The 16,439-nt window shown below is 49.2% G+C and overlaps 1 protein-coding gene across 2 annotated transcripts; it reads left to right on the top strand.

Moving 5' to 3' along the window:
• Positions 1-50: 50 nt before the first annotated feature.
• Positions 51-16,357, top strand: DDX59 (DEAD-box helicase 59). 2 transcript variants are annotated; one of them, XM_061161107.1, is made up of 8 exons: positions 51-190; positions 1,281-2,098; positions 3,244-3,411; positions 6,432-6,521; positions 10,518-10,769; positions 11,685-11,837; positions 12,389-12,517; positions 15,841-16,357. In XM_061161107.1, exons 2-8 carry the CDS (start codon positions 1,292-1,294, stop codon positions 16,102-16,104), a joined length of 1,863 nt encoding a protein of 620 aa, XP_061017090.1. In that variant the 5' UTR covers positions 51-190; positions 1,281-1,291; the 3' UTR covers positions 16,105-16,357. The 2 variants fall into 2 exon arrangements, with proteins under 2 accessions (XP_061017090.1, XP_061017089.1); XM_061161106.1 differs by lacking the exon at positions 51-190 and adding an exon at positions 452-573.
• The last annotated feature ends 82 nt before the right edge of the window (positions 16,358-16,439 follow it).

Below are 16,439 nucleotides of genomic sequence, written 5' to 3'. Positions count from 1 at the left end.
CCCCCTAGGTGGCCCCGCCCCCTCGCGCGCCGCGGCGCCTCTCAGAACCCGGAAACGTGGATCCCGCCCTCCGCGCCGTCCCCACGCAGCAGGGTGGCCGTACGCTGCGCGCTCGTCGGCCGGAAGCCCGGCCCAGTGCCTCAGGGGGAGCCGCCCCGAGCGGGAGCTGACACGGCCGCAGTCCTTGCGGGTGAGCGTGGCCCCGGCCCGGCGGCTCCGGCCTGCCTCCCGTCCGGCTCCTCTCGTGCGGGCCGCGGGCGCCGGGCCGCGGCGGCAGGCTGGGCCTTGTGCGGTCCCCTCCCCTGCGCCGTTGTCCCCGCCCCCCCGCGTGCGGGCGTCGCCGTGACGTCACGCGCCTCTGCGTGCGTGGCCGCCGGGGGCCGACGTCGGAGGAGGGGAGCGGCGATGTCGGGGCGGGGGGAGGGAAGGGGCGCGGGCCGAGCAGGGTCGCGGATTGGCGGCCGCGCCCGCGCCGCCTCGGTTCCGCCTGCCGGACGGCCGTTCCGAGCCCTCCGCGCTCGCGTGCAGCCGCGCCTTCCTCACCCGCCCCCTCGACCTTTTCGGAAACTTGAGGTTGTGACTAGACCCTCGCTTGCGCTTGCTTTTCTGTTGGAATTTTTCCGGGAAAATGGAGCCTGGCAGTGTATCCTAAGAATTTGTTTTTTGAAAATTGTTTCTCAGCACATTTAACAGCCCCCAAATGAGGTTAAATGCCTGTTTCCCAATTGCTGTCATTTCGCAAACCCCAGTTTCTGTTGTAAATGGGAAGAGCCGCGCTGGGAGCTTGCACGCACCGAGAAGGTGTGCGCCCCGGGTCCTGCGGCCCCCGGTGCTGAGTCCCGGGCGAGACCTGAGCTTGTAGCACTGGTCACAACGGAACGTGCGTGTGCCCCTGGGGCGACGCTGGGACCTTGTAACCTCTGAGCGCGTGCTACTGTTGCTGCTTGCGCTTCTGTTGTAAAGACTCCAGTTGCGAAATAGCCCTCTTATATTTTCTGTGTGTGCGTGTAACAGAAAGGCCTACCCCAGAATTTCTGTGATGTCTGGTTATGTCAGAGTGCAAGGCAGCCCACAGACAGAGGTCAGTGGTGCGAATCCCTGTGCAGCGTGGAGCCAGGACTGTCTTCACCAGGGGAACTTGGACGGTGGGAGGGAAGCCTCAGGTCAGCACTGTCTTCTCTGTCCTTTGGAGGCATAGCCCAGGGACGTGATGACTTTAGGGTACTTTATCCGTGACTTTAATGAGGGTAAAATAAATCAGGATATAATTTTCTCCCCAGAGTATTGAAGGATGTTCGTTCCAAGATCCCTGAAAGTCAAGCGGAACGCTAACGATGACAGTGGAAGTTGTGTAGCCAAGAAAGTCAAACCCGAGGCAGAAGACCGGGGGCTGGATGCAGGTGGGGATGGTCTCGCGGATGCCTCGGGTACCAAAGGGGCTGCCGCAGCGGCCCACCAGGGGGCCCAGCTGCGCCCTCTCCCCGGGCCTACTGGCCCGGCGTCCGAAGGGACTCTGCCCGACTCCGAGCCAGGGACACAGACTGGCGATCTCCCCGAAGAGCCGGTGAAGTCCTTCTCCAAAACCCAGCGGCAGGCCGAGCCCGGGGAGCCCGTATGCGTGGTGTGCGGTCGGTACGGCGAGTACGTGTGCGACGAGACGGACGAAGACGTGTGTAGCCTGGAATGCAAAGCCAAGCACCTGCTGCAGGTGAGGGGCGCGGAAGCGGCGTCCCAGCCGAGCCGCCAGCAGAAAGCGGGCTCCGAGTCGGTGGCACCGGGCCCTACTCCCTACGTCTACACAGAGCACGCTTTCATCGCGCACCTTCGGGAGGACCAGATTGAGAACCTCAGGCGGCAGCTGGGGATCACTGTCCGAGGCCGAGGCGTCCCCAGGCCCATCGTTGACTTTGAGCACTGCGGCTTCCCTGAGGCCCTAAACCGCAACCTGAAGGCCTCCGGCTACGAAGTGCCCACCCCCATCCAGATGCAGATGATTCCGGTGGGCCTTCTGGGCAGAGACGTGCTGGCCAGCGCGGACACCGGCTCCGGGAAGACGGCCGCCTTCCTGCTTCCGGTCATCGTGCGAGCTCTGTCTCAGGTGAGTTAGAGCTCACCTGTGTGAGCTCAAACACACAGGTGAGGGGTTTACCCAGAGTGAGCCTCAAGCTCCTTAAAAAGCTGGAACTGAATACCTAGACCGTTAGTAACTGGGACTCAATTGTATTATATTGAACCAATGTCTTCACTGAAGGTCTGGAAAAAGGAAAATCACTTCCAAAATGGTTTCTTTTTAATTAATTTTCTGTTTAAGGAACATGCATGCTTTGGCTTTGGGGGGAAAGTCCTGCTGACCAGATGAGCTGTGATCTTGGTGTCAGTCTAGCGTCCTTTGAGTTTGTGTCTTGAAAAACCTGATACCAAAGTCAAAAGACTGTTGTGGAGTTTCAGCATATATCATTAAGGGTGATCTCTGTTTCACCTTAAAAATGATACCACCTTGCCTTCCTTGCTCGTTTATAAGCATTCCCGCACATAATGAGATTAAAAGACATTCTGTGTGATTATTCACCAAGTACTGGTGAGTTTGTGAGTTTTGAAGTATGGCAAGAGGGAAAGGAGTGAGAAATAACAGGTGATGGAAGAAGAGAGAAAGGGAATTTCAGAAAACTAAACCGTAGTAGAAGATAATGTGAGAAAAAAATGAAAGGAAGGACTAGATGGTCAAGATATAGATGCAACTCAACCCAGAACTTTGGGTTGGCCAAAAAGTTTGAGTTTTTCTGTAACGCCTTATGGAAAAACACAGATGAGTTTTTTGGCCAACCCAATAGAATATTTGTACACTATAAGGTTTTTGGACAAAGAAAGAAGTGAATCTACAAGGGACTAAGGGGAAACCGGTAGGCGCTGCCGGGCCTGACCCAGCTTTTCGTGGAGACCAGCGGGCCTCTCTTCCTTGGAGGAGGATGGCCCGAGATCACACAGTCCAGCTGACAAGGAGCCAAGCGTCCACGTTCCCGCCTTGGTTACTGCAGGCGCCTCTCCCTGGTCTGCGTTTTGATGTTTCCTTGTGCACCGGTGTTCCGTGGGAGATGGGTGTAGTTTCTGAGGGTTTTGGAGGAGGAGCAGGAGGCAGCTGGGCTGGTGGGATCTCTTTCCGAGGGGAGGTGCTCCTGGGATTGCCTTGCAGACTGGAGTCCGCAGCAGCGGCAGCTCATCGCCGGTGTGTTTCCATTTCTGCAGAGCAAATCGCCGTCGGGGCTGGTCCTCACGCCCACGAGGGAGCTGGCCATTCAGATCGAGCGGCAGGCCAAGGAGCTGATGAGCGGCCTGCCCTGCCTGAGGACTGCGCTCCTGGTGGGGGGCCTGCCTGCGCCCCCCCAGCGGCACCGCCTGCGCCAGCGCATTCAGGTGGGCCCGTTGGACAGGGCGCCTTTGCCGAGGACCAAAACTGCAGGAGCCAAGGCTTTTCTCCCCAGGAGGAGCTTTGGAGTGTGGCTTTAGGTAGCCTTGGAACTCTTGTTCCAAGAGCCTTAATTTTCAAGTTGGGCTGTGTGTGACAAAGGACAGGAGCACAGTTGACCGCTGTCCAATGGTCTCACAGCCTTTTATCTCCTTCGGGCCCTGAACTTGCTCTTGGAGGTGGGTGGGCGTATCCCCTCTCTCCTAGTTGCGAAGATGCATCTCTGAAAGATGGGCTTCATCTCAGGATCATGGCTGGTACACATCAGAGAGTGATTCCTATGAACAAGGACATCATCCTTCGTAATCACAATCCGGTGATAGACGAGAAATTCCCGCCGCCTGGGTGGAATGCATCAGGCTCGAACGTTGCTGTCAGCGCCTGAGGCCCCACCCCCCCAGGTTTTGGTGACCGTCCCATCAGCTTCTTTTCATCACGTTCAGTCATTCGTTGCCCATAGCTGTCGTGCCTCTCTCAGCATCTTCAGTTTAGAACCTATCGTTCCTTTTTTTTCTTCTGATGTTGACATTTTTAAGGATTACAAGGCCTTTGAAGAACAACCCTCAACTGTTGAGGTTGGTGTCTTGTGTCTTTGATAGGAACATCGGGAGAGGTGCTGTGTTGTTCTCATTACATCCTTTTATGTGGCACACGGCTTCAATTTGTCCTTTTCACTGATGCTTTCATCTGTCAAGGAGCAGTAAAGTTTGTACCTTTCATATTGAATAAGTGTTTTAGGGGGAGTACTTTCAGTTGGTAAATTTTTTGAGCTTCACCGGACTCCCCATGTATTTATTTTTTTACATGGACTGGTGGTTCCTTTTTTATTTATAGGATTATTATTTGGGTGGCTCACAGAGGCACCTTCAAGTTGGTTTCTGTGTCCTTTGATCATATCCCTGTCCTTGTTTGAGTCCTTTCTTACTTTGCTGTCTGAAAAAGATGGCCTGTACTGAGCTCATCCTTTCCTTGCCTCTGCCCAGAACTCTCTGTGGAGCCCTGGCTCCTTAGTGTAGAGAGCGGTGTTTGGAAACAGACCTGGGCTCTCCTTGGGCCCCTTGCTCTTGAGCGGTCATTGCTCTTGGACCTGGAGACCATGAGTTCCTGTTGATGGTTCCAGTTCTCGTTTGTCATGAGGTCCCTTTAATGCTCTGTGTTTCCATGGTTATCGCTCTGACGGTGAGAAACCTGCTGCCCTTATCCATAACGTCACTCCTCTGCCTGTCCCCCGCCCTTATCCATGACGTCACTCCTCTGCCTGGCCCTCCCCTTGTCCCCACCCCCAGCAGTACTTCCTCCCTAGGCGCTCACAGCCTCACCACCCCCTCCATCTGGCCGCCTCCTCCCTGCCCACCCCGTGTCAGGCCTCGTGGACACGCACCCTCTGGAGGGAAAAGTAACAACTGTCTGTCTGCTCAGCAAAGCTCTTTCAAGAGTGAGGACGAGACAAAGACCTACTCAGATAAACAAAACTGGGAGGGTATTGCCAGTGGACCGTCTGCAGGAACTTGCAGAGGAAGCCGTCCTGCAGATGAAGAAGATTCCAGAGAGGAAGGTGGGGGGCAGAAGGAAGCTGGTGCAGAGGCGGCAGTGGGCGTGTGGGCGAAGCTAAATGGACACAGGCTGACGATCAGTGACCAGGAGCAAGCGTGGTGTTTAGAGAACAGGGTGGACGCCGTCCAGCAGGAGTGCGTAGTGCAGGCGAGATGGGATCGCGGTAAAGCCTCGCCCTCCATGCTTGGAGAACAAGCTAAAAGTGTCCATTAACTTTGTGTTAACTTGTAGATGTACTGGCATTCTAGGGGAAGCACTCAAAGGATGAAAAAAGAAGTTCGTAACTTCCAAACCGTTGGAGGGGAAAATGGAAGAAGAGGAGTGAAGTCACATCAACATAATTAAAATTTTGTGGGCGTGAAGGACACACAAACCAAGCCAAGCCCTGTGTTCTGGGGTGACAGGCCTTTTATCACCCGCAGCGGGATTAGCACTGGGCAGTGTGGACCGGAAACGTGGGTACAGCCGAGTGTATGAGGTTGTTGGCAACTCCACCAGGGTCACCCTGGCCCTCCTCGTTTAATCCTCACAGTGGCTGTTAGTGTTTGCATCTTAGGATGAATGGGAGAACAGACCCACGCCGTTATTAAAGGCCGGAGCCGCCACTCCTGCCGAAGTTTGACTGAAGAGCCCCTACTTTCTTTAATATTTATTTTTAGCTTTTATTTACTTGTTTGGCTGTGCTGGGTGTTAGTTGTGACACGTGGGCTCCTGAGTCGCGGCATGTGGACTCTTAGTTCACTACGTGGGGTCTGGCTCCCTGACCACGGGTTTAACTTGGGTTCCCTGCACTGGGAGTGTGGAGTCTTAGCCACCCGACCATCAGGGAACTCCCGAAAGCCCCTACGTGGACCACGACTTCAGCTAAAATAGTATTAAACTGCCAAGAGACTTGAGCAACCTTAGAATTTACTATCCCCAGCCTCGTAATTTGAAAGTGAAGTGGCAGGCCCAGAGAGGGCAAGGAGGGTGCCCTTGTTCATGGAGCCAGATTGGGGTCAGCATGTCTGAGGTCCCCCCTAGTCTGGCCCCTGCCTCAGCCACGTGTTCCCCCCTCTGCCATCACCTCCCTGCCCCTCCCCGCCTCACCGCCACGATGCCCTCCCCTCTCCCTGGCCCTCCCCACGTGCTCACGCCCGCTACTCCCGTGGGTGTCAGCTTGTGTCTGAGCAGGGGCCCATACGTCCCTCCGTTTGCAGCCTGTCCTGATCACGTGAGCACGTGTTTGTTGTGTCTGCCTTTGGGTTACGGCTTTGGTGAGAGCAGGGGCGAAGTCTGATTCACTCGTCGCTGAGTTCTGAGTGCTTGCACAGTGTCCGGCATGCCTCAGCCACTCAGTAAGTGTAGAACGAAGGAGTAAATGAATAAATGGATGTCGTCTGACTCTCTAATTTGCTTTTTCTCTTTTATTCAGGTTATCATAGCAACTCCTGGGCGACTTCTGGATATGATAAAGCAGAGATCTGTAGAACTCGGCAGTATAAAAATTGTAGTAGTGGATGAAGTAAGTGGTGGTGTTTAGAAACATAATTTTATAGAAGTTATGAAAAGCACGTTATAGTTACATAATTGCATTGTGTATTCAACCAATTTCTCCCCCAAAGGAAAACAATCCAGGGATTTTTTTTTTTTTTAATTGGCGGTAGTGGTTCTTTAAGCTAGTTCTTGTATCAGTTCGGTTCAGTTGCTCAGTCGTGTCTGAATCTTTTCGACCCCGTGGAGTGCAGCACGCCAGTCCCTGTCCATCACCAACTCCTGGAGTTCTTGCATAGACTGCAGCTAAATTGAAATTAAACCACATCTGTCTTTTCTTAATTCGGCTTTCTCATAAACTGATCAGGTATACTGTATTCTCAGTGATAAGTTTTTTAAATATGCTGGCTTGAAATTTATCTACAAAAAAAGAAGAATTGGTGCAAGTCATGATTAGCAGGAATTTTGGAAGTAGCTAATGATGCTTACTAGGAGGAGCTTTTTAAACTTTTTCTACGTGAGTTAAACATGTTGTTTGATGTTGTTCCACCGTGTGGACAAGCGTGAGAACACAAAACTGCATGCCAGCCAGAGGGGCAGGGCCGCCTGCCTGCGTGCTCGTCCCCTGGCAGCAACGGAGCAGAGCCCTGGGGTTCCCCAGCAGCGATCAGAAATGCGGGGCGCTGGGTGCTGACCCGGGACAGCAGCCTGCCTGCCTCCGTGGCCCCAGTAATTAGCGGCCACACCGCAGACGTGGGTTTGGAGCCTGTGTGCCCGGTCCAGGCCCCAGCTCCTCAGCTCTGTGGGGCCCTGTGTCACGCGCCTCAGGTTTTACGTCTATAAAACGGCCTGCCAGTGCCCATCTCCCTAGAGTCCTTCCCTGAAATGCGCCTGGCGTCTAGGGAGTGCCCGGTGAACAGGGAGAGTCGGCCACCCTTGATGATGAGTTCAGGCTCGCTGAGTGGGTGGGTGAGCGTGTTGCCCAGGCACCCTTGGGAGTGAAGTCAGATTGTCTGGGAGTGAGGGCGTCCATGCAGGTGACACCGAGGACGGCTCCCAGAAGACGAGGCCAGGTTTGGTCTTAATTCGGGGGCGCCCACGTCCACCTCTTCCTTGATCTGTGCGCCCCACTTACTCTGGACCCGAGCTCTGTCTTCCCCGGGGTCTCTGCCACTTTGGAGTAGCCTTGTGTTCATTGTGAGCGGTTCTAGTATTCGAAACACCTTAAATTTAGGTAGTGCTTTTAATTCTAAGAGCTTTTAAAAGTACGTTTTCCCACACTTTTCACTCCGTTAACACTCCTTCAGGGTATGTAGGAAATAGACTCGTAAGTGGAAACTGAGGTGTGTAAAGAATAAGATTTTCCCAAGTTCTGGCTGATAATGGTTTCCAAAAAATGCAGTGTAGGTGGGAACCGGTCATGAATATTGTGTATGTGTGGGTGTGTGTGTAAATGAAACAGAACTTTGATGAAACAATACTTAGCATTGCAACATGTGAATTTTCCTATTCCTATATTTTTTTTATTCTGTTCTATTTTATGGCTTTGAATAAGTGCTATTCATGGTCCATTCTACAGTTTGAATAGCAACTGTATTCTGTGAGTAATCCATGTATTAAATGCATTAAAGACAAGTTGGAAATAGGAGGAAAAACACCCATATTCTCATTGAAATAACCAAATATAACCATGGAGATTGTATTTCTTTTTCATTTCCTCCTGGCCTTGAGAATTCAGACTTTATTCTGTAGACATTGGGAAACTTTGAAGGCCTGCATGTATTATAATCAGGCTGGTGTTCTCCACCTGGAGGATAGCCTTTAAGCAGGAAGGCTGGTTTCCAGGCATTGGGGGCGGGGGTGTTGAGCCGGGATGATGGCTGTAGGGAGGGGAGGAGACGGGAGGTGAGGGAGGCGGTGTGGTGTCAGGTCAGGGGGGATGGGTGAGTTATTTTTTTATACTTTGTTTACCAGATTTTCTGCAGTGCGCTTGTTAGTATTAAAAAAAAAAGGGTAATAATTGCATCTTATAGAGTCAGGTGAAGACTAATGATTGGCTGTAGAATTCGACACCTGGGGAGTGACGGATGACACAGAGGAGCTGGTGAGGGGGAGGGGAGGGAGGTGAGCCCTGGACCGGACAGTGCGGGGAGGCGAGGAGGCCGAGGAAAGGTGACCGGGGACTGGGCCACCCCTCCAGGAAGCTTAGGCGAGAAGAGAAGTGGAAGGAGTCAGTTTCTCGTGGTCTTGTTTTTTCTGAACCAGGAGACCAAGGCCATCTGCTGAGATGAGCGGGGCTCAGCAGGGTTGCTGAGGCGCGGGGTAGTGTTTGCACATGCCCTGCAGGTGCGTTTTCTGTCTGTCTCACAGTTATTAGAAGCACCGAGAAGGACCATGCTGGTGCTTTATACGGGCTTCCCAGGTGGCGCAGCGGTGAAGAATCCACCTGCCAGTGTAGGAGACGCAAGAGCCGAGTTGGATCCCTGGGTCAGAAAGATCCCCTGGCGTAGGAAATGGCAACCCACTCCATATTCTTGCCTGGAAAATCCCACAGACAGAGGAGTCTGCCAGGCTTCAGTCCGCAGGGTCGCAAAAGTTCACACAAGAGACATGACTGAGTGCACACACACACACTTCATACACTTTAACTCATTAGTTCTCATCACAGCCCTGGGAGGTAGTTACTGCTATAATTTCACCTGTAAGAGGAAAGACTACAGCTTAAAACTGTTAATTACATTGCTTGAGGTCATGTAGAGCCAGGATCAAACCCAGACCATCATGATTACTTTAGATTTTTTAAATGTTACAGAGTGAGTGATATTAAAACAAGTCATCAAGCTTCAGTCTAACTGACAGCACATTAGTGGACACCAAAATGATTAAATATCTTGTTTTCCAAAATTACAGACACCAAGGTTATATTTGAAAATCAGGATAGCTTTAATCTTTTGTTATTTTAAAATTAAAAACTTGAACATTTTTTCTATTTTTTCAGTAATACATTCATTGTTTTTGAAAAATCAGCAATGCAAAAGTTTATACAGGAGTGAAAGCCTCCAAATTAAATGCTTTAATTTATTAAAATCACGTTTTATTATAAATACATGTACGTGGTAAAAACAAGAGTCAAACTTTGCCAAAAAAGCTATAAAATGAAGAATTAAATTGTACCCCTAACCCCAGCTTGGGCTTCCCTGATAGCTCAGTTGGTAAAGAATTTGCCTGCAATGTGGGAGACCTGGCTTCGATCCCTGGATTGGGAGGGTGCCCTGGAGAAGGGAAAGGCTACTCACTCCAGTATTCTAACCTGGAGAATCCCGTGGACTGTATAGTCCGTGGGTTTGGAAATAGTCAGACACGACTGAGTGACTTTCACTTTCACAGCCCCAGCTCATAAATCTTTTCCCCAGAGTTAGCAGTTAAGTTTCAGTGCTCTGTCTGTATTTGCCTTCTTTCCTTCTAGCAGTGATTCATTATCATTTAATAAAGAGCTCTCTGGTCATTTTTCATGGTAGCATAGCATTGTGTTGTATGGATTTACCATCATTTATTTACCAAATCGTCTACTGATACATATCTAAGGTCTGTGCCTTTTTTGGCCACTATTAGTAATACCATAGTACAAATCTTTGTAGGGACTTCTCTGGTGGTCGAGTGGTTGAGAGTCTGCCTTCCAGTGTGGGGGACACAGGTTCCATCCCTGGTCAGGGAACTTAAGATCCCACCTGCTGAGGGAGTTGAGCCTGCGTGTCTCAACTAGAGAGCCCAGGGGTCACAATTAAAACCTGATACAGCCAAAAATAGAATAAATAAATTTTAGAACTCTTTGTATATCACTGTAAACATAGTTATAGACGTTTGATATAAATGTGTGTTTCCCCCAGTTAACCCTGTGTCTTTTGACACTGTGGTGTATTTCTCCATGTAAAGCATTTTTAACGTTTTACGTTCTTAACTGCGTCTGTCTTCCTCCAGGGTGCTCTGGGTTTCCACGTAAGACTGACCTGCGGTGGTTGTATTCCAGGCTGACACCATGTTAAAGATGGGCTTTCAGCAGCAAGTGCTTGACGTCCTGGAGCAGCTGCCTCGTGACTGTCAGACCGTGCTGGCGTCAGCCACGATCCCGGCCAGCATAGAGCAGCTCGCCGGCCAGCTCCTGCGCGACCCCGTGACGGTCACCGCCGGGGAGAGGAACCTGCCCTGCCCCAGCGTGCGCCAGATCGTCCTGTGGGTGGAAGAGCCAGCCAAAAAGAAAAAACTGTTTGAAATCTTGAACGTGAGTGGGAGAGCGGTCCGCCCTGCGTCGTGCACGTGGTCGGCGCCCTTCACGGTTCTGGAGGCGGTGCTGCTCAGACGTGGCTCTGGGGGAACCTGCTCTGGGAGTTTCATCATAAACTGCTTGGCTTCCTTCAGAGTTCTGTGGGGTTCAGATACATTTTTGTGAAAACATGCAGTGTAGACACAAGGTTAGTTTTCTTTTCTGTTTTATAGAACAGTATGTAAAGATCAAGGTTACTGCAGTGCTTCCCTGGCCGTCCAGGGGTTAGGACTCGTCACTCCCAATGCGGGGGACCTAAGTTCGGGCCCTGCCTGGGGAAGCAGGATCCCATATGCCTCACTGAGTGGCTGAAAAAAAAAAAAACCAACTTAAAGACAAGTTCTCTTTTGGCTGTTCCGTCCTTGAGAAATAGAATTTTTTGACAGTAACTAGCTCAAGGGAGTTGGAGAAGGCAATGGCACCCCACTCCAGTGTTCTTGCCTGGAGAATCCCAGGGACGGGGGAGCCTGGCGGGCTGCCGTCTATGGGGTCGCACAGAGTCGGACACGACTGAAGCGACTTAGCAGCAGCAGCTTAAGGGAGTGGTATGTACTAGCCTAGTTACCTAAAGACACAGTGTTAAATATGGTTTGTGCTGACTTACGAACAGTATTGGAAATTTTAAATTGCACTTTAAGTTGTAAAACTATTTTTGTAACATTAACGTGATGATGGGAAAATCTGAAGGACATACACTGTTTGGCTTCTGTCTGTGCATGTTTTAAAGAAGGCACTCATTTGAACAGAATGTAATTCTTCCCTCCCTGGCAGTGTTGATAAACCTATGGAAAACTAGCTCATCCTAGTGCTTTCAGAAAAGCATCCCATTGTAAATTATAGGAGTAATTTCAGTATGTGTTGTTACTATTTTAGGATAAGAAACTCTTTAAGCCTCCAGTGTTAGTTTTCGTGGACTGCAAGCTAGGAGCAGATCTGTTGAGCGAGGCCGTTCAGAAAATCACGGGTCTGAAAAGCACCTCCATGCACTCGGACAAGTCACAGATGGAAAGAAAAAACACACTGAAGGTGACACCCAGCATTCTGCTTTGTTCTCTTGCCCATAAATCTTTCGTTGCCTCATTTTCAAGAGATACCATATTATCAGCTGTTTTTTATTTTTACTTACTAAAATTTTTTTCAAGCTGTTTTTAAAGCTGATCTTTTTTTTTTAATGACTCTGAGAACTTCAGGTGAGCAGTGGTGTGACACTAATTGTCCCTCTTGCTAAGGCTTCTGTGTTTTGGGAGCAATAAACCTGTTCCCTCGGGATTGTCTACTAAACAGATTGATCATTCAGAATCTGCCATTTGTGACATCAGGTCACCTTGGGCTGGGGCAGAGAGTAGTTCACTTTTGGGAAAGGTTTGCCTGAATCAATTAATAGGAAAAATTTGGGGTGGGGGTTGGAAGGAATGGAGGCTCCCTACATTACCCAGATATGCCAAGACCTTTACTTTTGCAAAGGTGGTGCAGCCACAGTATTGAAGATGGTGTTGAGAAAAGAAGGGGCCATCTGAATGACGGAAAACCACTCAAAGTAAGCTCTGCATAATGAATTTTGTTGCTGTTTTGGAAAGGGGCTGCTTGAAGGAGACTGTGACGTGGTGGTGAGCACAGGGGTCCTGGGAAGAGGCCTGGACTTGGTCAGCGTCAAGCTGGTTGTCAATTTCGACATGCCCTCCAGCATGGACGAGTACGTGCATCAGGTAAAGGGTTTACTCACCACCACCGTTTTGCTCATGAACTTCCTTTCTCTAAAAAGATGTTTGATTTTGGCTGTGCTGGGTCTTTGTTGCTGGGCGGGCTTCTTGCTCGTCGTGGTGGGTGGGGACTGCTCCCTAGGTGCAGCGCGCAGGCTCCTCGTTCAGTGGCTTCTCTGGTCAGGAGCCCAGGCTGAGAGCACAGACAGACTCAGTTGATGGGGCACAGGGGCTTAGCTGCTCCATGGCACGTGGAATCTTCTCGGAGCAGGGATCGAACCCTTGTCTCCTGCACTGGCAGCCGATTCTTTACCACCAAACCACCAGGGAAGACCCTACTCATGAATTTTTTTATGCAAGGCATTGTCAATATAGTAGTGAGTTTGTTTTTTCTTTTTTAAAAGCAGAACATAAACCTGCATATATTTTTGCTTTTAAACTATATGTATATAAGGACTTCCCTGGTGGTCTAGTGATTAAGACTCCACGCTTCCACTACAGGCGGCTCCGGTTTGATCCCTGCCTGGTTTGGGGAACTAAGATCCCACATGCTTTACGGTGCGGCAAAAAGGTAAAAAAATAGTTAAGTGTATATAAACTAAGTACGTTTTTTCAGAAGAAATACATGGATGCCTGGAATGTATGAAAGATTAGCTGGGGGCCTCGCTGGTGGCTCGGTGGTAAAGAATCTGCCTGCCAATGCAGGAGACTCGGGTCTGATCCCTGGTGTGGGGAGGTCCCACGCACCTCGGAGCAACGCGGCCCGCGTGCCACAGCTGTGGAGCCTGTGCTCGGGAGCCCGGGGGCTGCAGACCCTGAGCCCTGGTGCCCTAGAGCCCGTGGTCCACAGGAGGAGAAACCATCGCAACCAGAGTAGCCCTTGCTCCGCACCGCTAGAGGAAAGCCTGTGCAGCAGTGAAGTAAAAAAAAAAAAGAAAAAAAAAAACTAGTTGGAAATAGCAACCTGAAATGTTTGTTGGAAAAATTTAAGTGGTTAGCTTTTGGTTTAGTTTTATTTTCTTTGTATTTTTTGTTTTCTTCAATGAGCGTATTAAATGGCCTTTAACACAAGAAAAAGAGGGCTTTATTTAAAAGGTTGTTTTAAGCTGCTACATCTGGCCAAAACAAAATCGATCTGTTGAAGCATTTGTGTTTCAGGAATCGTGTCTTCCGTCATCTCTCCATGTCCTTATTTGCTCTAGACATTCCCCTCTCGAGGTTCTGTTCCCTCCCTTTGCTGCAGAGATAAGCACCTCTCCTCTTTCCGGCAGGAACAGAGCCTCTCTCAGCGCTGTTATCTCGCTGACCGCTGCCTCCTTCCCTCCCGGCATCACTTACAGCCTCTTGGGGTGAAGTCTCTCACCGCTGTTCTTAGAATCCCCTCTGAGTGTCGCGTTTACGGGGCTCACCCGCCGGAATGCTCACAGCGCCTTCACTGCGCTGTCGCTTTATTTTCCCAAAGACCTAATCGTCTGGCCACCTGCCCTCCCTCCCTCCCTCCTTCCCTCTCTTTTTTCTCCACACCACCTCATTTCCCTGTGCCTCAGGCACTTAGTTATTCCACAGGGCTGACTATTCAAGTGACTGGAGCTTATTTTCTTCCAGACTTTCAGTTTGATAATTTTGGATGGAAGTCTGTCTGGAATATTAAAATACTCAAGAAGCTTCTTAAGTGAAGCGTGCTGGTTGTAACTGCGTACTCGTCTCTCCCTTCCCCAGGTCAGCCCCACGGCTGGCGGTTACCATGGGCACCGCTGTGATACTCTGTGTGTGTGTGCTCGTTTTCAGGCTCTCTTCCCTTGTAGGTTATTAGAGGATATTGAGTACGGTCCCTGTGCTGTACTTGTTGTTTTCCTGTTTTGCGTACATTAGTGTGTATCTGTCAATCCCAATCTGCTAATTTATCCCCCTCCCCTTTAGTAAGCACATGCATGTTTTCTGTTAGTCTCTTTCTGTTTCAGACTTAAGTTCATTTGTATCTTTTTTAGGTTCCACACAAGTGATGTCATAGGGATTTGTCTTCCTGACTGTCTTCACTTAGTGTGGTCATTTCTAGTTGGATCCCTGTTGTTACAAACGGCGTTGTTTCCTTTTTTTGTGGCTGAGTGTTCCATGGGGCTTCCCTGGTGGCTCAGAGGTAGAGAATCCACCTGTGAGGCAAGACATGTGGGTTTGATCCCTGGGTCAGGAAGATCCCCTGGAGGAGGGCATGGCAACCCACTCCAGTATTCCTGCCTGGAGAATCCCATGGACAGAGGTGCCTGGTGGGCTACAGTCCACAGGGATGCAAAGAATCGGACACGACTTGAGTGACTAAACAACATGTGCATGTACCACATCTTCTTTATCCAGTCATCTGTCGGTGCCTGCCTTTTTCATTAAATAAATCTTAGATGTCTTGCCTTATCAGCGCTCATCCTAGGTGCCTTTACTAAGTGTTAATATGTATTTAGTGTTTAGCCTAAGGCCGGGCACTGTTTTCTAAGCTCTTGAAAGGGTTTTCTTGTTGAATCTGGCTCGTTCTATTTTTGTGGTTGCATGGGAATGTATTACATGGATGTCCTGTCATTTACTTAACAAATCCCTCACTGCTGGATGACCAGATGTTTCAAGTGTGTTGTTGTTAAACACCCAGGCACACAGCTGCCGAGGCCTCTCCTGCAAATATATCTGTAAGAGAAATTCCTAGTGGGAGGAACAGTCGATTCATTTAAATAATCTGTGTATACTTTTATGTTTTGCATTTTCAATTAAGGAGCAGAAATTGACCAAGATTGTGTATTTCTCTCCCTTTTGAGGAGTTTCTCAGTATATTTGGAGACATGTCAGTTTTGTTCCTTGTCATAGGTCTCCACAAATTTGTGTGTATTTAATTCTGTCAAAATGAGAAATAACTTTATGCAAAAATGGATTTGCTTCAATCTCAGACTTCAAGGCATCTAACTACTATGAAGAAGGTAGTCCTTTCACCTTAATTATTGTAGCTTTTGAAAAGTTTTTACCATAACTCACTCGAAGTAAGAAACGTCTTTGTGTCCTTACCTCCTGCATATATATACACACACACACATGCACACACATAACTGAAATACAAGTTTCATAGACAGTACTCTTACTATTTTTATTTTCTTATTTTCTATTTGGGCTGTGCTAATGGCAGCCCCCTAAATTGATGTCACAGGTATATTGAGAGGACCAAGTCAGCAAATGCCATCTGGACAAATGTTCATCTTAGTGAAGCCTCCTTAAATACTAGTCTTCATTTTCTTTCAAGAGATGTGAGGATTTCGCGTGAGCATTTTGAAAACGTCCTTTGCATTTCATTTCAGATTGGAAGAGTGGGGCGATTAGGTCAGCATGGAACAGCGATCACTTTCATCAATAACAACTCGAAAAGACTCTTCTGGGACATTGCAAAACGCGTGAAACCCACAGGGTCCCTGCTCCCCCCGCAGCTGTTAAATTCCCCTTACCTTCACGACCAGAAGAGAAAGGAGCAGCAGAAAGACAGACAGATGCAGAACGACCTGGTTACGGGGGCCAATCTCATGGACATTATTAGAAAGCATGATAGAAGTAATGCTCAGAAGTGATCTGTTATACCATCTTGAACCGTTTTTATTGTGTATTGTCAGTGAAACTTCTGTACATTATTACTGTGTGGGTTGATAAAGGTGACATGTACATGGAACAGAAAATTAACATGATGTAAAAAGTTTTAATAATTAAGTTTATACAGCCATATTGTATTTATTTACCTTTTTAATTTTCGTAAATTAAAAACAACAGCAGAAAGTGAATTACTAAATAAAAATTTCTTTTCCCTGGAGAAAAGTCCTTTTTATTTTCAATCAGTATTGCTCCTAGCTATCATCAGAAGCAGAAAGCTGCATGGCCTGACTCAGATGGTGATTCTTCTGTTTCGTGT

The sequence above is a fragment of the Dama dama genome, chromosome 14, assembly GCF_033118175.1.
Source record: "Dama dama isolate Ldn47 chromosome 14, ASM3311817v1, whole genome shotgun sequence".
Taxonomy (NCBI): Eukaryota; Metazoa; Chordata; class Mammalia; order Artiodactyla; family Cervidae; genus Dama; species Dama dama.
This window is presented reverse-complemented; position numbering and strand designations above follow the sequence as displayed.